We start from the raw sequence: 22,239 nt of genomic DNA on the forward strand, positions 1-22,239 counted from the left end.
TTTTTCTAGAAATTTTCACTCACCCCCTTATTTGTACTATGAATTCCATCTGAACTGCTAATGTTCGCCTCTGCGATGCTGGTTGTGGCTAAAGCCGTCGAATTGTTGTTATCAGTGTAGATCATCAGGCCAGCCGAATCAATGGTGCAATCCTGATCTTCACGTTCTTGCTGTTCACGTTCATCATCATCTTGTTCGCGCTTCACGCTGATGCGTAAATCTTCACCACCCTCGTCGGCCACCATCGGCTCCTGCGAGCTGGTTACCACATCCTGTTCGCCCAGCATATGCGCTGGTGTTAGGCAATGTTTGCCGATCACGCCTTTTTTTCCGTGCAAGCGCTCCAGCGCGTGATTGAGGCGATGCTTTTTGAACGATTTGAGATAACGGAATTGCATGCCGCAGACGTCGCACGTGAAGAGCTTGTCGGCCGGCAAGCGGGCGCGATGATTTTGCTCTTTATGCTTGGCATAGGCGGAACGATAGCGATACGATTGGCCGCATTGCTCGCAAATGAATGGTTTCTCCTCGCCCGGTCCAATGTGTGGATGTTGGAGGGCAGCATGCTGCTCCAACAGCCACACATTCGGAAAGTGTGCATTGCAGTTGACGCAACGCGTTTCTTCTTCGATCGTTTCGCCAAAGAGTGACGACGTCTCCGATGGACTGTTCAGCCGTTGGGTGAGCAACTGGTGTTGCGCCAACAGCGCTGAGGTGGGTGGTGGTGTTGATGAGGTAGACGATGAGGAGCTTTTCTCCTTACAGCTGGACGTATCGGTGCCACCGGGCGTGCTCGAGGAGAGCAACAGCTGTGTGTATGAACGCAAGCTATCGCTTACGCCACCGAGCGAGGAGCCGGACCGACGACGTTGCAGCAGTTGTTCGAGTGATTCTTTGTAAAGCAGCGGCGAGCAAGCGCTGGTAGCAGCAGAGGTGCCGAGACCACTAGATGTGCCCGTACTGTTGTTGGGCGTATGTACAGCGCTTTCACGACCACTGTCGCGTGCGTCATCGTGTGTGGTAAGTTCTATTACCGCATCGTCGTCCGGTGTCTCGCTGTGCGGTGTGGCTGCTGCAGGTGTGGTATCTGGCTTCGATTGCGTGGAGGTGGCTGTGGTATGAGGTGATGGTGTGCCTTGATGGCAGGACTTTTGTTTCACATGTTGCTGCTGTTGTTGATGATGGAAAAATGCAGCTGGTGAAGGATAACGCACGTTAAAACTTGGTTGCTGCTGCGGTGGCTGATGGTGTTGCTGTTTGTACTGTTGTGGCTGCTGTTGCTGCTGCGGTATTGAGTTACGCTCAGATTGATGTTGCAGTGGGTGCTGTTGTTGTGGTGATGTTGTTTGCTTTACTGGGCTTACAGCGCTGGTCCGATTGTTGTTCGGTGCTGCTACGCCAGCAAGCAATTCGGCAGTGGTGGCTTGCGAATGATTTGGTTGGAAATCCTTGGCGAACATTTCGCCGATGGGATTGAAACGGTGGGAAAAGTCCTTAGGCGTATTTAGCAAATTGCGACTTCTGCAAGGGAGGGAAGACGATTTTTAACTTAGACATGAAAATACATACTCCAAACTAAATACTTATTTAACAGAGGTTTGCTTACTTTAAAGCCTCTTCGGCCAGCCACGTCTGATGCCGGAGCATACCCAAAATTCTGGACGGATCAATGTCGAATAGGCTCAGGCCGAACGGTGTAAATGGAAAGGCGAATGGTGTGGGACAGTGAGCGGCAGCTACAGCAGCGCTGCTGCCATTTCCCATGGCGTTGAAAGGTGAACCAAAGTGACGAAAGAGCTATGTGGGGGAAAAAATTGTAAATAACGTAAATTAGTAAAAAATACTGGATAAAAATGTAAGCTTCGGTGTTTAAATATAAAAAAAAAATATTGTATGAAGTGGTTCGAAAGTGTTAAACAATTAATAAAAATGAAAAGGGTCCAATAATTTTTTTTTTGATTTCTAATGGCGGCAAAAAATTATTTTCATGACCAAATATAAGTATTATGAATTTCTTTTGTTTTGTTTTTGGAATAATCTATTTTTTTTGGCATTTACGCTAATTGTGTTTTACTATTTTTATTTTCAAATAAAGGGAAAATATTATGCAGCTGTATTTTATTTAATTAGCTTACCGTGATTGCGTTGCCGACATATTTAAACATTAGGAATTGAAAACATTTAGATTCACAAACAACAGTACATAAATAAGTAATACATATATATGTAAAATGATTCAAAAAGGCATATTAATAGAGGTTTACTACATAGATGAATATATTAAATAAAGAGAGTAAATAGTATGTAGTCAAAAAGAGGAAGCATGCCGAAATATGTATCTTAAAATATGATTGCTTTTCGACGACTGAGTGGAAGATCACTAGCTCTCAGCTGCTGCTTCGAAAATGCCCTATCTCAGCAAACGGTTCACAAACGTCCAATCTCAGCAGAGATAGGGCGTTTTAGAACCAAATTCTGAGAAAGGGCGTTCTTAAACCATTTGCTGAGATAAGGCGTTTAGGGCGATCTTTCAATCAGCCGACGAATTCTTTATGAGAGTCATAATAAAATAATTTCACTATCGGACTCTGAGTGCTTATTAACTTAGACATTCGCTGCCATTTAGAGAGAATTCTTAATTCTAAGTAGTTGCCAAAATTTTCATTTTGAAAAGTCGATTACGCACTAAAGTCTCAATTAAGATTTGAACCTAAAATATCCACTCCGTTGTTGTTGCAGAACCAGTTCGCAAGGTGGTCCTTAAATTACACGACATCACAAAATCTAGAGCTTACACTATACCTGCACTAAAAAAAACTTTCCCTAAAAATTAGAAAGTTAATGGTAAATCTTATAATACATCTTTGCCGTACTTTGCCGTTGGTGGAAATTTTTTTTGAAGAAATAATATATGAGGAGTTTTTTCTTGGGATCCTTAAACTGGCTTATTAAATATTGATAGAAGAAAATTTCTTTTTTATTTCTTGAGTGTCATTATATATGAAATTTTCCGTTTTTCTTAAGAGCTGTATTCTAAGCTGTAGGAAAGAAATAAGCTCAAAAGGTAAAATGGATTAAAAAATGTGCAAAGTAAGTTGAGAACAAAGTTTTGAAACAATTCTTCAACCTATCGTTGAATCGTTGAATAATTTGTTTATAACTCCATTACTTATCCAAAATATGTGCCTTTTTTTTTAAGAACAACCGAAAAATACCTTCTTAAAGAGAAGTCGAGGGAACTCTAAGTTGTGGTTGGACTGATTACGAAAAAAAAAAATTTATAAGAATACTTGTAGTTACCATAGATATCAACGAATATGCGTCAGACATTTTGGGAATGTACATGTAAATGTCTTTTTAACACTTGCTTAAACATGCGTGAAGATATGATACCGCACAGTACAATCCGGAACGATATACAGCCAGCGTCAAAAATATGAATACCCTGACGTTTTGACGATTTTATTTGTTTATATATCCCATACCAAACTTTTTTTTAAATTTGTTATAAAAATATAGTTCATTCTACAGAAGAATCAATTTTTTAAATTTTATATACATAGAACTCGGGAAAATTCAAGAAACATCAAAAAATTTTCATCAAAATTTTCAAATTTTCAATTCGAAAGATGTTGAGTATGCAGTTTTGTTGTCCATTTAATTTTAGTGTGAGTTTCAAGCCGCTAAAAATTACCGTTGATTTTTGAGAATTCTTTTTGTCAAGGGTGTTTCGCATTTTCTCCCATATACCGTAGTAACAAAATCTATTTTTATATGGAAGAAAATGATCAACACCCTCGACAAAAAAAAAATTCTCAAAAATCAATGGTAACTTTTATAGACTTGAAACTTGCACCTTATTATACTAAAATTTAATGGGCTACAAAACTGCATACTTCACTCGGCGGTTTGAAATTCATTTTTAAGGACCAGCCTATTGTATTTGTATATTTTAGCAATATTTGATGGTGTATGATATGTACTTATATACATAAGGAAGGTATGCGACACAAATTTGGGTTTTTTACTCCCCCATGGACCGATGGACCGTGAAGGTATAACGATAGAGAAATGTTGGTTGCCGGTGGAAAAAGGTTGCGAACTACGGTCGTACGGCATTGTGACGTACAACGACTGTTTGCACGGACTTTTATTTAAATTTTATTTTATTTCAATATTCGAGATTAGGTCTGGGAGTTATATTCGGTTCTTTTTAATATTCATTCATTGATTAAAAAATCCGAATAATCGGATATCTGGGTAACAAAATGAAATGATATCAACCAGTTATCCGGATAACAAAAGAAGATCGCACCTTACCCGGATATCCGGATTTTATATGTACACATGAATATACGAATGGTGCCAGCCCTATACACGATAAAAAATAACGCAATCTTGCTTCTTCCACTACATTCAGATGAATTAAAAGAGATTTTGTATTCATTTTTTTATTATTTATTTTTCAGTTTTATAGTTTTTATCATTCTCTCAATCATTTCTCTTTCTTTATATTTGTATTAATTTTTACTTTTGTGTACTTATATGTGTGTGTGTGTGTGTGTACTTGTATTTATGCAATGTATAATTTAATTTTTATTACATATTTTTGTTTTAATATTTTGTTTGCTTTTTATACACTGTAACTTAATTGAGTTCACAACGGCAAAGCCTCATCACACACCCTGCCCACGTGTCGTGTGAAAATGTGCGTGAACTTTTTTTTTAGTGTTTGCTGTTATTATAATTTATCGTTTTTATTTCTCATAGAGTTGGCTTTTTAAATTTTGCTTTTGGAAAAATTGTGTTGTCTGGTGTTAACGCTACTAAGCATTTGTTTATACACAATTACTATGTATGTATTTTGCCTGCTTCTCATTTCCTTTGATCAAATAATAAACTTGAAGATGGATACTTCAAGTATTTTTGCGTCTTTTTAATATTTTTTTTGTTGTGTATTAGTTTTCAAATGGCACCACTTCTTTTTCTTTCTCCTTCGCTCTCAACTCTTAATATCGCTAACAAATTTCCTTTTTTAACGCCTTTCACACTTTTGTTTTTATTTCGCTATGTGCTTTCTTCTAGTCGTATTTAAAATTCATCTTCCCCTTTTTTGTTCTGTACTTTTTTGTAGTCTGTTATAATAGTCAGTTACTCATATCATAATAATAATCAGTAAGAATATTTATACTTGCTTTTCTTCACTGGTTTTACTTTGCTTTCCGAATTTATTGTTTTCTTTTTTTACAACTATGATATGCATTCTTTTGTTTTCGGTAATATTTTTTGTTTAATTTGTTTGCTTTTTGTCGCTCGAATATTAGAATTTTGCATCTTAGTTGCTGCTCTTGTATGTGTATACGAGTTTTTGCTTGTTTGTTTTTTGCTTTTACTTCTCCAATTGTTTGAGTTTTCTTCCCTTGTTATGTTAGGGGCTCAATGGCCTAAAAATATGTTAAGAAATTTGTCGCTGACCTTTTTCCACTACTATGTCTTATGTTTTTGCTGTTTTTTCAAAGTTTTGCTTACTTTTTGGAATTTTTATGCGCCACTACTAACGGAATGTATAATTTTTATATGTATTACTATTTCAATTCAATCAGCTGTTTAAAACCGAATTTGTTTTTATTTATAGATTTTTGTTTTGTTAATTGGTTAGCCTGTGTGGGTCTTACATATGTATCTCATGCGCAGTGCTAGGTAGTTTCATAAATTTTTAAATTTTATTTTTAATAATATATACTATGTATGTATGTACACAACTTTTGCGTATTGAGAAAATACAGAAAAACAGCTTTTCTCCATTTTTTTTTGTATAAAATGAGTGGGCACAGTATGCAGTAGTATGTTCATGTATATAAGACCAAAATGACTCGAGCTTTTTCATTTTTCATTTACTTTTTTCGCAACTTTTTTTCTTTTAATTTTAACCTTCCGAAATTTATGTGAATATGTATTTTTGTTAAGATAATTTGTGATATTTTTGCTTTGTTTTGTTTTAGTATACCAAGTAGATACCTACACTTTGTCCGGGCTTTTGTATTCTTCTCACAAAAACAACGACTATTTATGTTGATATATAGTATGTAAAAATAAATATGATATCGTCAACTATAAATTGGCAAATTGAAAAGAATAATAAAGAGGCAGTTAGAAGTGTGAAAAAATCAAAATTTAATATGTCATTAAATTTTTTTATAAATATTGTCAGGACCATGTCGAATTCGAAAACCGATAAAGAGCTTATGTATTGCAGTTTGGGTTGCATTTCGAACAATTAAATTTTTTATCATCAATAAATAATAATTTTTACATCAATTTATTTTAATTTCGCTAACGATAGATATCTATTAACATATAGTCAGTCGCCTGGATAAAATATTGTCGAATTTTACTTTCAGCAGGTGTTACTGATTCACGAAATTCTCAATTAATTTTATTTTTATTGTTTGAAAGATCCCAATTAGCTTAGTAGGTTGCATTATTAGCTAAATTTGTGCTAAATGACGGACAAAATTTTAATCAATATCCCGGCAACTAACGGGTATATCCAAAAACTGATATCTCAAATCGAAAGGTCTTATTTTGAAATATATAACTGCATCTATAACTAAAAATCGTCAACATGGCGCTTACGACAATATTTTACCCAGGCGACGGTATAGATAAAAGATATCGATAAACGCAAACAATTTTATCGAAGCGACAATTTTGTGCTCGACTTCAAACGACGGCCTATAAATATATGCACTTACTAGACCAGTTTCGAAAAATCGGCATGGTGCACGGATTGCACGGTTTGCAAAGCTGCCCCGTATTAAAACCGGTTATTATCGTGCAGCCCATGCAATCCGTGCATCGTGCAAGGGCTTTGCAAGACTCCAAGAATACCCCTAGTGACTTTTTGAATGCAAACTTTCGGCAAGAAAGGATTTACTTTCTTCACTTACACTCCCTATAATAGGTTTTCTCAAGGTCCCTAATATACAGTGGCAGGCAAATAAATAGGGACGCGAAATTTTAACCAGGTTTAGATATTGTCCTTTTGTTTTTTTTTTAACGCTTATTAGTTTTTATGGAAGTGTAGCTCACTACTTAACAAAACCATGTAAGTCCGAATTTAACACTTGGCACAAAAATTAGGAAAAATCGACAAAGTTTCATCAAAAATTCGAACTTTGCAATCTGATTTTTTGCAAAAAGTTAGGTATGCCATCGCTACTTTTACTTCCATACAAAGTATGTTCAACGATTTTAGCAATAAAAATGCCTAAAATTAACGATACATACATACGTCCCAGCTACTTCAAATTTGCACTTAATTGTACTGAAATGTAATGGCCTAAACAACTGCATACATAGGATATTATAAAAACTCTGAATAAAAAGTTTGAAGCTTTGACGTACATGGTTTTTGTTAGACAGTGAGCTTGACTTTTATAAAAAAAATTGTGAAAATTAAATAAACGCAATGCTGATAAGGTATTGTGTATTTTCTTTGAAATGAAATTAAGTAAAATGGAATGAAAAGAAATGAGACATGTAATAATATGAAATTAAATAAATTGCAATGATATGAACATGAGATTAAAACAAAACGAGATACATTTAATACAGAAAAATGAAATGCATAACCTAAAAATCTACCGAAGAAAAAACAATTTTTGATATGAAGCGGAGTGTCTTCCTCCCAGAATAAAAACAGTTCTCTACAACGCACATCAGTGGTATGCGGATATGCCAGAATGAGCAATGCCATCGCTAAACAAGAATTAACTTTGGGTATTTTTGTAGATATTCAGCCTCATTGCGAGAGTTGTGTTGAATGAAAGTCGTTTTACGAGAGTCGAATCGTATCGAAAATTTCATGTCATTGCCTAAAATTTCAACACGAGTAGTGTCTTAAAACAGAAAAACTTGGCAGCACTGCATATTTTTCGACGATTTTCGACGTTTACTTATTTCAGCACGACAGTAGATAATTCCAGTGTTATCGAGTCGAACAATCTAGCTTAATTTACCACTTACGCAATGAGGCTGATTGAGAATGCTCCTGATAATGCCGTCTACGATATCATGTGCAACTCGGCTCTAAGACATGGAATAGATACTGTGCTGGTAAATTGCATACATTAAATTCTCGCAAAACGATGCTGGCAGAAGGCGGCCATATGCCACGTGTGGAGCTCGTGCTGCTCTCAGAGCTCTAATATATAGTAAAGCCTCGGCAGATAATGTGACACGCAGTGGTGCAGTGCAAAATGAGGTTGGTGCTCATCACTAGCAGGAGAAGGTTAAACGACGTTGTTTTCTCTACCCTTAAAGAAGTCAAAGTAACGTATTTAGATGTAATCCTATTAAAATTTTATGAAAATCTAATGTTTAAAAAATTAAAAAATTTTCAAAGTCTTAACAGCGTCCGAAAATTCGAACGGGTCGTTGGTAAAACATGAATGCACTAAACCTGCCGCCAATTACTCAGGGCTGTGGCAGAATCCATCGTAGTCCGAATTTTCGAGAAATCTACAGCTACGCCTGGATTTGATTTTGTCTCGCCTTTGTCAGAATTAGGTATGTAATGTGTTAAGAGACGAACACCTGACCTCATTCATTTTCTTTAACACTAAGAAAACTGTTTACATTTATTCGTAGATTGTGAAAATATATAAACGAATTACAAACGTGCAGATCCTCTGGGAATATAAAATGAGTAGAAAACAGTCAAATAAATAAATTCCCATTAAAAAAAAATACACAGAAGACTGCAACATTTTCGTACTACTTCTCGATACATATATTTAGACAAAAGTAAACTTTATTCGATCTTAAAAGTATCGATCGCAAAGTAAATACATGGCGTATACGTGACCTGCTAAAAGGTTAATTCGGATTATCTAAGGTTGACATGAATTATACCGAATTGAATTAACTTCAAGAACGTGGGCTTCCAGAGTTAAATGTGCCACCCTCTCAAGCAGTGGAAATCATTGGAAACTAATAGATATTAATATACTGAAATAGAAATTTAAAATTTATGTACTCGTATTTACCTGAAATGAAATTGAAATAATGTATGAGCATTTATGAAAAACAAACCAAAAATGAATGTGGAAACCGAATGAAATGAAATGAACATTTGTGTTTTTTTTTTTGAATCCATGTAATTAAATAACTTTATTTGCTTAGATATTTGAATATGGTATATAAAAAAATAGTTTTTTTTTGTTTTGCGTAAACTAAACAAAATACATTTATGTATGTAGTTAAAAATGGGAACTTAAATTTCGTTTGACACGCGCACAGGCGCAATGTTTTCAATTAAATTACGACTTATAAAATAAATTAGTTAAAACATAAAATTATTAAAAAAAAACTAAAGTTAAATATGAAAATAAAGTAGTAAAAATTCTAATTGAAATACATGTGTAGAAAAACTAAATGTCATGCTGTAAATTTACATATGTATGTAAGTACATGTTTGGATTGAGATGAATTTGGAATGTTTGAAGTAAACTGAATGAGTTGCAAAAATGACTGATTTATTTATTTGAGGTTTCAGAAAAATTTTATTTAATTTTCAACGAATAAAGTCTAAAGTGAGATACACGTTTGAAAAATTTCTCAAAGGGGTTGTTGATGGAATTCGCGCTTTTAGCGGAGAAAAAAATGTATGAACTTTTAGATATGTATGTATGTATTTGTATTCGAATTAGAAACTTTTAATTTTTAGAAATAAATTATATTTTAATTAAATGACCTCAACGATTTTCTTTTGTACAGTGGAGTTCCGATAATTCGTATTCGCCAGTGACCAGTAATATTTTACGAATTAATCAGGTTTTCGAATTAGCGACATTTCATATTACTTTACCAGGAAAAAATACATACAAATATTGGAAACAAAAAAGTTTACGTAAAAGTGGACGCTTAACTAAGTATTAAGATTTATTTTTTCAAAACACAGAATTTCAGAATTTTTTTCTAATTTTTAAAATCTAAAACTAGAAATGCTTTGACTTTTAAAAATGTTATAATTTGAATCTGAAATATTTCATTGAAACTTAACTTTTTGATGGACTTTCAATAAATATGTATGTCTAATTTACCACTCATTCAGTTCAATGGAATGATTTGTGTTTCGACCTAAGAATGGTTTTTCATGGAAAAATTTAGCTTTAGGTGACAGGTGATTTGTTGACATTTAGGTAAACAATGAATAATCTACAAAGTATGTATATAGTATGTATTTATGTATGTATGAATGCTTATCTAAATGTGCCTGCTGGGGCAATTTAAATAAAATAAATGCCTCTTTAGCGTTAAATTAAAAATGTTCATAATTTATGTAGTAAGTTTGCCGGTGTTTACTTGAAATGATTTTCTTGTGAAAAATGTTCATTTAACATAATTGCCAGTTTTGTGTTGAATATTTTTTGAATTGTTGGCTTTTATTTTTCTCATATGTATGTACGTATTTGTATTATAGGTTTAAGTCCGCTTATACATATCTATGTATGTATGTATGGTAGTATGTTAGTGTGTATGTTGTCTTAAAAGTTATTAACTATTTTTTTTGTTTGAGTTTGTTTTTTTGTTTTGTTTTGCTTTAAATACTTTAAAAATATACTTTTGTTGTAGGAACATATTGACGTAATTAACGTATTGCAGCTATTACTCGAAATTCACTTCTCATCACTCTCGCGTGGCGATCTCCATGCCCCTCTCTCTCGCGCCCGTTAGCTTTATATCTGACTCATTACATGAGCGCTAGCTAGCCTGTTAGTTTTCTTTCTGTCACACTACTTGCTGGATTTCTAACAGTTTACTTCGCTTTCTTTGTTTTTTTTTGCTACTATTCTCTTTTTTATTTTTATGTTTCCTAACGCAAATACATTTTTTTCTTTTTTGCTCACGAAGAATATAAGTTTGAAGTGAAATACTTATAATGATTTAAAAAAAGCCAAGCTAAAGCTACAAACATTAATTACTGACTTAAAATTATTAATTAAAAATTAAAATAATTAATTAAGTGAATCAATTTTCTTTTAATTCGTCGCTGCATTCTTATTTTTATTTTTCTCTTTATTCAATTTTTCAATATTATTCATCAGTTGTGTACTATGTATGCCTGCTGTCTCTCTTACAACACCCTCTCCCTTTCTCAATACCCTTTTTGCTTCCCGTCTCTTACTCTTCTGTTGCTGCTATTTTCATGTGTGTACGTATGCATTATATGTGTGTTTGTGTGCATATTTATATGCAAGTCTGTATGTATGTAAATTACAAATTAAATGAGCCTCATAGGAAACTTAAAATTTCAACCTTTAGGTACTATTATACTTAATTTATTTAACTTAATGCATTCACTGCTATTCACTTGTGTGTCCTCACTGTTTTGTGTTTAACTGTGTATTTTTTGTTATATATTTTTTTTAGTTAAGTATCTATGTAAGCATGTGTTTATTTTTTTGTCACATTGTAATATTTTAATTATTTTTTTCTTCTTATAATTAATAAAAAATTAATTGGAATTTGTAAGTGTATTATCTTTTTTTAATGGAAATAAAATTTGCTAAATTATAACTTGTGTGTGTGTGGCGGTGTGTGCGCATGCTTGCATGCTTGTAGTTTCGTATATTTCAATCCAGTTCTATAATATCTTATTTTTAGGCCTTCGCTGCTTATGGTTAAACTTAAAAAAAAAACCTCAATAAAATATAATTGAAATAAAGGCGTATAATTGCAAAGTATATTTAAATAAAAATTAATTAAAAAATATGGTTAAAGGAACAACAAATTACAACGGCTGCGTTTATACGGCATTTTCTTCTCGCTCATCTGCTTATTTATGTATTTACTATTTTTTTTTGTTAAGGTGTATTTTTTGTGAGTAATATATATTATTATTTGTAAACAAATTTTTTTCAACATTTTTTTAATGTTTTTTTTGCGCCTTAATTAAACTTATGTAAGTTAGTCTAGCTGATTAAAACTAAAATGTCGTAAATACAAAATATTGAAAATGATATTTATTTTACTGCTTATTTTTATTTATTATCTTTAGCAAGCAAATCAATATTTTGCTAAAGAAAATTTATGAAATAAATTTAAAAAAGATGTAAAAAGTATTTTTATGATTTCTTGTTTTCATTATAAAGAGTTTACATTCGGCGATTTTACTTTCAATTAATGAAGCTGTGGCGGCAGCCAACTTTTAATTAAACCAATCGCATGCAAAATCGCCTCATGCAAACACCGTATTACGTTCCTGCTTTGAGAATGTAAACATCTCTACTCTATTCTATCCTTTTCCCATTCTCGCCTTCTCTTTTTCCTACTCTAGCACTTCTAACTTGTTTCTCATGCTATGTGATTTTTCTTTCAACTTCTTTGCTTCATCGTTTGGTCTCTTTCACATACTGCTTTTTGGCCAATGCGCATCTCTGCTTTCTCACTCTCAATCTCTCAATCTCTCTGTCCCTTTTAAGTCTCTGTTCTAAACAAAGGTCTCATCAAGTTGGCTTTATGATATTTTGTGTACTTAATTTCAGGAAGGTTAAAATATTCCATTTTTTTTAGCTTTTTACTTATTTGTATGTATGTACGTATGTATATACTACACATACATATACATAAATTTATATAAGTACATCTTCGAGTATCGTTTCTTCCTCTATCCATTTCCATTTTCTTTTTTCTCGCTGCTTTTACGCCCTTTAGTGGCTAAGTACAAATCGTCTTTTTAAGTGTAAAGGTTTTAAATGTGTATTTATTTTTGTTGTTTTTTTTGTCATCATTTGTGAGAGTGTGGATATGCAAAATCTACATTGTTTTTGTAACTTGGCTGTTCTTCAATTAGTTATTTTTGTAAACTACAATGCTTATATGTCTATATTTTGTATAAAGTTCTATTAAATAATTGTTATGTTATTTTATTATTTTTGTTATTATATTTTTTTTTTTTTAATTTTTTGTTAATAGGCGTCACTACAAAAGTTCCTATCTCACAATTTTACCCATTTCATGCTTTTAGCTTTTTAATATTCAATATTGTTGTTGTTGTGTTTTTTTATTTTGCAAAAATGTGTACATTTCATTGCATTTTTGTATGATTTTTATAATATTTTCTATTTCAGCTTTTATTCATGCTTTCAAAACTATTCAAAAATTGCATCTTCAACTGCGTTGTTTACCTAATTATTCAGCGTTTTTCCAGTGTTTTTTATGTCAGCTTATTTTACTGTTTTTTTCTTTAAATTTTTATAAAATAATATTTTAGTAGATATATATATTTCTTTTGTTATTTTTTTTTTAATTTTTATATTTTCAGGGGGATTAGGCACTACAGTATGTGTGTGTGTGTGTGTATTTTTTGTTGTGTTTTTATGAACTATGCTACTTGATAATGTTTAATTGGCATTTAAACCAAAAATCAGCAAAACCTAGGCATTTCATATTCAAAAAAATGTTTCAGCATTGATTCTTTAACTCTTTAAAACTGTAAATGAATGCATTTCGTTCATCTCATTGCATCAAAATTGCTGTTCCTACAGTGAATGAAAATTTTACAATATCTGATTGAAGCAAAAAGTGGCTGGGGTTGCTTATGCAAATCTTTTAATTTTGTGTTTATTTTTTAGAAACATATGTATGCGTTTCATGCATAAGTACTATTATTTGTTGGTTTTTGCTATATACAAGGTGTTATTGATTTATTTAGCATATCTATGTATTTGTTGGCTGGATTGAATATGTGCGGTGCAATCGCATTTGCAATCTAATTTCATATCCAATTATTTTATGCTTTAAATTTTAGTGTTTTTTTATATTTTCATATTTACATTTTATAGGTTTATTACTTATATAAATCTTATGTATTTTTATAGCTTGGCACTGAAATTTTTTTTTATCAATTTACAATATCGTTTTGTAAAAGTTTTCTATTGAATGTTTAAGATTCGGCTTCTTTTTTATTGAGATTGTTTAGAATTATTATTTTATTGCTGCTGTTGTGGTTGTTATTGGTACAGTAATTTGTCGAAGTGTACGAAAGGTGGATCGATGTACACTATGAGCCAAAGTGAACATTTAACTTTTAAGACTTCAAAAATAAATAAATATTTATTCTTGATATCCGTCTTGATGTTGTCACAGTATTGGATTTTTTAGAAGCTTTTTCATGGCGGAAGTGCACTCGGAGGTTTGTCAATGCCTGTCAAAGGCGACCGCTATTAGAAACAACTTTGATGCTGCACAGACCAGGAATCGAGCCTTGGCCCTACCGAGGAATATTAGTATGTACGCATATCCCACCTGTTAGGTTAGGTTAGTTGGAAGCCCGCGAGGAGCTTTCTTATGAATGGCACTGGCATCAGGAGTGTTCATCAAATCCAAGTCAAACGAAAGCTGGGCAGCTGAGAAGGAAATGCTGAGACTATTTCAACTTGTCATCCTCCAAGCAGCTGCGCCAATAAGGCTCCGAGACAGCGCATGGTCGCGACTTCTGTCACAATGGAAATCAAATACCTAGCCATCTGCAAGCGGTCTTTTGTCCGCCCGTGATCGTGACCATTCGCTTGAAGGACTCTTAGGGCTGGTTTCTCCATCTCAACTTAACTTAGTTAAGCCAATTTTCTTGACTTAGTCATGAATAAGCTGTGTAAAACGTAGGCTAACTTTTGACTTAAGTCCAAAAAGTGGCTAAACTAAGTTAAGTTGAGTTGGAGAAACCAGCACTTAAAGTTTTACATATTAGAGTTTTCGAACAGCGCTCGCTGAGACGTATGTAGTCCATCTGACCTCGAGGGTACCCTGCCTAGCCCATTCATCAGCCATGTAGATTCCTGCAATGTCACTGTCTCCTGGCATTCAGCGACCAGTACCATAATGGAATCTACTCCCAGAAAAAGTCAGCCTCAATACACGATTTGGTCATATGTACATTATTTCGTTATAGTTACGAAATCATGTGTTGATAGAAATATTTTTTTAGCTGCCTTTTTTCTGGCTGTAGAGCCGGGACATTATCGCCTGGCCTGTTTAGATGTGCGAAATATTTTAAGGAGACGGTTACCCTTATAATCGGCAGTACACTAACAGAATCCCCATCTCCAACTCTGCCGTCCAACTTCGATCAGAGGCTGTCACTCTTTCATTCACTCCGCAGAGGGATGTGTGTACCGAATGCTGCGTTCGTAGCCAGCCTCGATACATATCAATCCGTTAGTACAGATGTGAAATCGAAGTTTCCAAAGATTACCGAGTTCTTATACTCCGGGTTGAAGGCAAATGGTTACTCAAAAGAAGAACTAGCAGTTTCCAGCAGTAAAACCTCGAAATGTGTGCAAAACGTAAATTTTGATATTTGAACCTTTCTGTGATCTAAACCGTGTTCACTTTTGCTCCCTAGTGTATATGACATATTTACATATGAACCTCGCCTTTGCACACTTCTCCCAATTTTTTTTTTGTTTAATTGAATGAAGGGAAAATTTTAAAAGTTTTCGAAATGAAAACATTTTTTAAGTTGTTTAGAAGTTCGGTCGGTGTTCATTTTTTTCACTATGTTAATCCACTTTCAAGTTTATTGCATTGTCTATTTCATAATGGTCGGATAATTATATGTGTATATTCTATTTGAAACCACATTTTCAAAAATCTACAAATATTTGCGGAATATTTATTTATCCACATAAAGAACTTTTTTTTTTGGATTTATCACAAGACTAAAAACAAATTATCGCCATCGAAAAAGTATAGCAATAATTTGCAGAAACGTCATTGGAGACCACACGTGGTTTTTAACCACAAGATACTTGACAATTCACAAATCACATTAGAAAGTTTCAAATTATAAATTTTTCAAACTGTTATGGGCATTTGCTATTACTTATTAAGTTATTTAATTAAACGGATTATTTGTTGATCGGCTTGCTATGATTTAATGCGTTCGATTGTTTCACTGATTGAAGGTTTTCGGGTTACACTTATTCGTATGTATGTACTTAGTTAATGGTCGGTGTGAATGGTAACTATTTATGTACTCGTATTACAAGTTTCTGATAACAATTTATTAGAATGAAAAAATTTGTATGTAAAGGAATTAAATGTATATGTAACTACTACAAGGAATTTGTAACTATAGGTATTTGTAGGTATGCTTGTATGTATATTTGTATTATTTATTATGCATGTATATATGTATTATGTAGGATTGGTACTCTGGTAGTCACATACATTCATCGCTAAGCTTGATAGTGTGTATGTGTACACGTTATCGGCAAATTGACTACAATAGATGTTTAAATGCAATATGAAAAATAAAAATACATAAATATTTGCGAAAATATCTCAAGTAAAAAAGGCAAATTGTTGTTGACGTTATTATTGCTGTCTATTACAATTGTATTTGTAAATATTTGTCGGTTTTGTTGTAAGGGTTTGTTAAAGGCATTAAGGTTGTGAAATGATGTATGTATGTATGTAAACTGAGCATGGCAGCTTTCGCTGCTTTCTGTGTAGCCTTCACTACATTCTGAGTAGCTTTCACTGCTTTCTCTGTAGCTTTTGCCACATTCTGAGTAGCTTTCACTGCTTTTTATGTAGCTTTTACTACATTCTGAGGTGCTTTCACTGATTTCTGTGTAGCTTTCACTGCTTTGTCTGTAGCTATCGCTACACTCTGAGTAGCTTTCACTGCAAGCTCTGCCGACCATTGCTCTTCTTATCGTATCTACGCTGGCACTACTCTGTAGCTGCCTGCAAATTTTTACGCTTAGCAAGTACTCATTATTTCAGTTATTATTATTGTTAAGTGGTTTTGTTGTGTTCCCAATTTTGCATTTATTTTGTTTGTTTGCTTGTAAAAAAGGCATTTGAGAATTGAATTACATATTTTGCACTATATTTCTGTATAAAAGAATTATTCAAAGTATCTTTATCTGCTATTTCCCGAAAATAAACTGTGAAAAAAAAGTTTTGTTTAAAAAAATATCAAAATCTTAGTTTTATATTATTTGTTGGTTTGTCGTTAGTACTATTGTTATTGATTGTTGTTGTAAATAATTGCATTCATTCCGATTACTCACATACACAGATGTATGCGTGTAGGTTTGTTTCTTTGTAATTATGAAAGCATTTCATTCTGGCCTTATTTATTTATATTGTACGAATCGCAGTTACTTACTTCATCAATTAAATTGGTCAATTAAAAAATATTTGTATAAACATTCGTCGCTTATTCTCTTGTTGTTTTTTGTTTTCTCTGATACTATTGCAAATTTGTTAGTCATTTTGTTGTTGTTTTTTTCTGGTTATTTGTAGTACATATTTTACTTACTGCTTGTATTTAAGGTAATCATTACTTTTAGACTATTTATTTGAGCTGCTGCTGTTGTTGTAGTATTGTTTATATAAGTGTTTTTTGGTTTTGCCTGTAGTTATATATTTTTCTTTAACTGGAAGAATCTGTATTACCCTGAGCTTTTTGCTTTCTTGTAGCTGTTGTTGTGGTTGTTGTTTGTTATTGAAATCAGTTAAAATAACTAACGAAATTTCAGAATAGACACTTTAAATAAAATAATCCGAAACTCATTACAATTAAAAAAAAAAAAACTTTTAAGAGAAAAACATGAATTTTGCTTGCCGAAACTTGTAGTTTTTTTTTTGCATTTTGAATGGGAGCTTTAAGAACTGTTTTTAGTTGTTGTAATTTTGGAGTCACCTTTTTTGGTTGAATTTTGTTGTTGTATTTTTGTAATTTTCTGCACCTTTTGTACGAGTCCGCAGTACTCGAAGATTTTTTTATTTCGTTTCTAACTTTGTTTCTAAAACGCTTGAAAATTTACCGAAAATTTTAAATTTTCTTAATAGTAGTCCATTGATTGTTTGGATTGTGGTGAAAAACATTGAATTTCGTGTGCCAAAGCTTATAAGATTTATTTTTATACAAATGGTGTTACTTTAAATTTTTTATAGTATATTTTATTTCATTTCAATTCTGATTTAATTTTGTGTAAAGCTGATAGCCTTTCATAATGTATTATATTAAATAAAATAAAAATGGATTTTGTTTTAAATCTAATTTATGTTCACAAAAATGGATTTTGCAGTTTTAGCTTTTAGTTTTTAGTAAATTTTTTTGTTGCTTTTATTGTTTTTGTGTATTTTGTTTTTTCTTTGTTTTTTTTTTTATAAATCATTATTATTATTATAATCATATAAGCTTATTACCTTGTTCAATTTAATTGTTATAAATTCGATACGCACAAACATTTCATATTAGCGCCAGCCAAGATCTCGGAATGAATTGTAAGAAACCTAAGAATTCGGAAATGATATTTTTGTAGGCGAAGAATTCAAAAGCTTTGGCGGACAAACTAATAGTTAAGAACTTAGTTTCCAGTAAAATGCACAAAGCTTGTTCGCCCTACTGGCAGAGATACTTCAGCGAAATTTTTTACCAGTAGTCAGAAGCAAAGCACAGCACGCGGAAAAAGCTTTTTAAAGCTTTCAAGAGATTTCTTAACGGAAAAGCCTAAAGCATGTCCTGCTTAAGAAGATTTATACGTCCACGGGGATCAGTGAGAGCTTTTCATATAAAATCTGTAGAAAGCTTTGAACCATGTCCTGTGGCCGCCGTTTTTGTCGTCTTTGCTGTTTTATATCAGTTTTTTATCAGTCACGACCAGCCTTTAAGGATTTATATTGAGATTATATGGCCATGTAAAGCTTAAAAAATGTCTCCAATCGACACTGATTTACATATATAAGATATTGTAATGGTAAGTTTTAAAAGGCTTTACAAGTATTTTAACTTTCCTTTGTGAGCGATTCAATTCACATTTGGTAGGGGAAGCTTTTAAAAGTTGTTTGTAAATTTTTGACCGCTGGTTTGGCATCAGCTTGCTCGCGGGCAAAGCTCTTTCAAGCTTTTTATACTAAATGTATACAAAGATTGAAAGAGCTGGTTAGCCGGAGCTGTTTTATACGTACGCCAACAAGATAAAAGCTCAATGATTTAAGTGGATAGTTCAGAAATATTGAGAAGCTAAAAACCTTTGCGTGAAATCAATCTAGCAGTTGAATAATTGGTCCTCAAATAATTTCTTTCATACATACATTTAAAAGCACTAACCAAACTTGACTGCAAACTGAACTTTAAGATATGATGAGATGAAAAAAATTTTGATAAAGGTGCGTAGTTACTTTCGTTTTTTTTAAATGCAATATTTTCTCTCAGCGGTTAGGGGCTAAACGAAGTACGGGCAAAACATCACTGGAGCATCCTGTGGGAGAAGCATTTCTAAGCTTTCGGTCGATTTTATATGAGCGTGCACGGAGAAGAATGTGAAAGTTTTTTTTACGGTGTTAAAAAAGTTTTGAGCAGAAAATCACTTGTATCATTTCATCTATTTTTGTGATAAGAAAAAGCTTCTGCGTTAAACAAACGCTTCTAATATTCATAGTGTAACCATGGTTGGGTGTCAGCAGAAAGCGGTTGGTTGGTCCATCACCGACCATGTCCGCGAGTTCCAGCCTTTTCAAGAGTGAAAGCTTTCACTGGTTTCGCTGATTTAAAGCTTTTAAGGGTGCTGTAATATCTTTACAATTTTTCTCTACGTTTTGCACAGATGCGAGAGTAAAATCTCTCTATACAAGCATAAAATATATAACCAAAAGTAAGAAACTTTTAAGAGCTTTTTACTAAAGCGAAAAATATAAAATGGCAAAATGAAAAAGGTAGATACTTCATACCGTAATGGTGAAAAATAATTTAATTATAAAAGATTTTAGGCTGACGCTAATCCCATTTCAGTGTCTATTTTTTCTGTTAAATTTTTAGTGCGGCTGTGCTTAAAAATTTTATTTTCCACAATTGTTATATTTTTCATATTTTTATAGAGGCACTATAAGCATTATGAATTATTTATGTATGTATATGTTTTATCTTATTGAAATGTCTGGTTATATGACTTTTAAAATTCATTTTTACAACTTTTTATGTTTTAAAAGTTATGCTTGATTCGATATTTACATTTTGTTGTAATTTTTAATTAAATGCATTTAAAATAATGCAATCCTCAACTAATTACAACGTATGTAAGTATGTTTACTTAGTATTTTTTTGCGTAATTTTTTTTTCAGAACAGCCGCGAGCACAAAACAAAAACCAACAAAATCTTTTCGGGTTTTTAGTTAATATATTCAATTAATTATATAAGTAAGTATGTATGTATGTCTGCTTATACATACATATATATATATTTTTTTGTGTTTAAGCTGATCAGCAACTTGGCGTTTTTGTGTAAATATTTCATGAAAGTGAACAGAATTTTACAATTTCGCAATTATGTATTTTTTTAACTTTAAAGTGTGCCATTGTTTAAGTAAAAGTGAGTTCTTATTATTATAAATGAAAAACTTCGGTTTTCATAGCATAATTATTATTTTTTTGTTTTCGTTTTTAATACATATGTATGTTTGAGCCTGAAATGCTATTTTTAATTTCGCTGATTTTTTTGTTTCATAAAATTTTCTCCTTTGTGTATATGTTTTCCTCTTACCACGTTTTTTGTTTTAATTTCATAATGATTATTGCCCTAAAAATGCACTACTTTCTTCATATATATGTATATATTATATGTATATGTGTGTATATATAATTTATATGATTTATTAATTGCCCTTAAATTTTTAATTTGACTTTAATTTAATTTTTACTTCTTCTTTTTTTATTTTTTTTCCTAAATTACGTTGTTCCAAAATGATAATTTTGTGTGTAGTTCCTAAACTTTAATTTTTCAATGCTCGTAAAATTTGGCCTAAAAATTTAAATTTAGCGTATTCTTCCAAAAAAATGTTGTAGTACATCTTTTCAATGACAACAAGGCAACAAAGTTAGTTTAAAAAATATAAAAGCAAAAAATGAACTAATTATCTATAAGTGGTATCTATTAAAAAAAAAAAAACGCTTAACTTGTGCTTTTTTCATGAAATTGAACTTTCACATTTTGTTGGCGCTTCTGCGCGCACGAAAGCTTCCAGGCATAACTATGAAAGTTGAATAAGGTTGCTCGCTTTTGAAAGTGATATATTATAAGTATGAGTATATATGTATGTCCCTTTTTTCAGAAAATTTTTTCATCCAGCTTTCACAGATTGTAACCTGCAATTGAAGGTTTATTAAAAGCTTGCTTTTTGCAACACAAGTTTAACGCTTTTTGTGTTTGTTTTTAAGTCACATTGAGGGCTTGGAACAATTTACTGCTTCGAAATTACTTTTCTAAAATACATATTTGAAAATTGAAACAAAATAAATAAATAAAAAAAGTAAGTGAAATTTATAGTAAAAAAATGTGTATAACTTAAATATTGAAATTATATTTAAATGACAATACATAAAATGAACTTTAATGTGACGCTGTGTAAAAGCAAAACCTGAATGATTTGCTAGCTTTGAATAGAAATACATGCTACAGTGAACCGGTCGTATGTATGTATGTACGGTGGTGGCCAAACATATAGGGACGCGACATTTTGACAAGCTTTGGCTATTTTACTTTTTTATTTAATGTTAATTATTGTTTTATGAATGTATGCCTCAAAATATAATAAAAACCGCGTAAGTCAGAATTTTAAACTATGTACAAAAACTAGGAAAATTCGACAAAGCTTTACCAAAATTGCAAAATTTTTAATCAGAATTTTTAGAAAAAAATTTGGTAAGCCTTTTTGTAGGGCATTTCATTCCATTATTAGTTATTAAAATTTAATGGCCTACAAAACTGGACACCCGGGGTTTTTTTTTAATGAGAATATTTCATGAACATTCGTTGAACATTGATATTCCTCGAATTATTTTAAATCTTTTACAATGTTTTAAATTTTGACTTACATGGTTTTGTTAGGCAGTGTGCTTTGCTTTTATAAAAAGATTAATTTATATTAAATATACAAAAGAAAAATAGTTAAACTTGTTGAAATTTCTATTTGCTAGCTCGCCACTGTTTATGTGAATTCTTTCTGAAACACATCGGATCAAACTCAAATGAAATGAAATTTTGAAATTGCATTAAAGAGGACTTAGTTAAATAAACAAACTAGATCCACGGTGTGATTGAACTAAGTTTGATTCAAAATCCATCATTTAAATATTCCTAAAAAAGTCTTTAACTAATACGTGGAAGTAGAAAAAGGAAAAATGTTAAAGCTGCCTTTGATATACTTTTTTGTGCTGAT

General features: G+C 32.1%; 2 protein-coding genes across 3 annotated transcripts in view; both read right to left on the reverse strand.

The window, feature by feature from the left end:
* Positions 1-22,239, reverse strand: part of LOC118733892 (myb-like protein P) — a 322,500-nt gene that overhangs the window by 193,234 nt on the left and 107,027 nt on the right. The gene's annotated exons all lie outside the window — the stretch shown is intronic.
* LOC118733891 (mucin-19) overlaps positions 1-22,239 on the reverse strand; it is a 112,172-nt gene that overhangs the window by 5,199 nt on the left and 84,734 nt on the right. Inside the window, exons 4-5 of the mRNA XM_036463520.1 lie at positions 1,607-1,797; positions 24-1,521 (exon numbers count right to left, since the gene is read on the reverse strand). Of these exons, the coding sequence (XP_036319413.1) occupies positions 24-1,521; positions 1,607-1,797 (1,689 nt within the window). The remainder of the gene's footprint in view (positions 1-23; positions 1,522-1,606; positions 1,798-22,239) is intronic.

The sequence above is a fragment of the Rhagoletis pomonella genome, unplaced genomic scaffold (assembly GCF_013731165.1).
Source record: "Rhagoletis pomonella isolate Grant_MI unplaced genomic scaffold, Rhpom_1.0 Rhpom_scaffold_00002, whole genome shotgun sequence".
Taxonomy (NCBI): Eukaryota; Metazoa; Arthropoda; class Insecta; order Diptera; family Tephritidae; genus Rhagoletis; species Rhagoletis pomonella.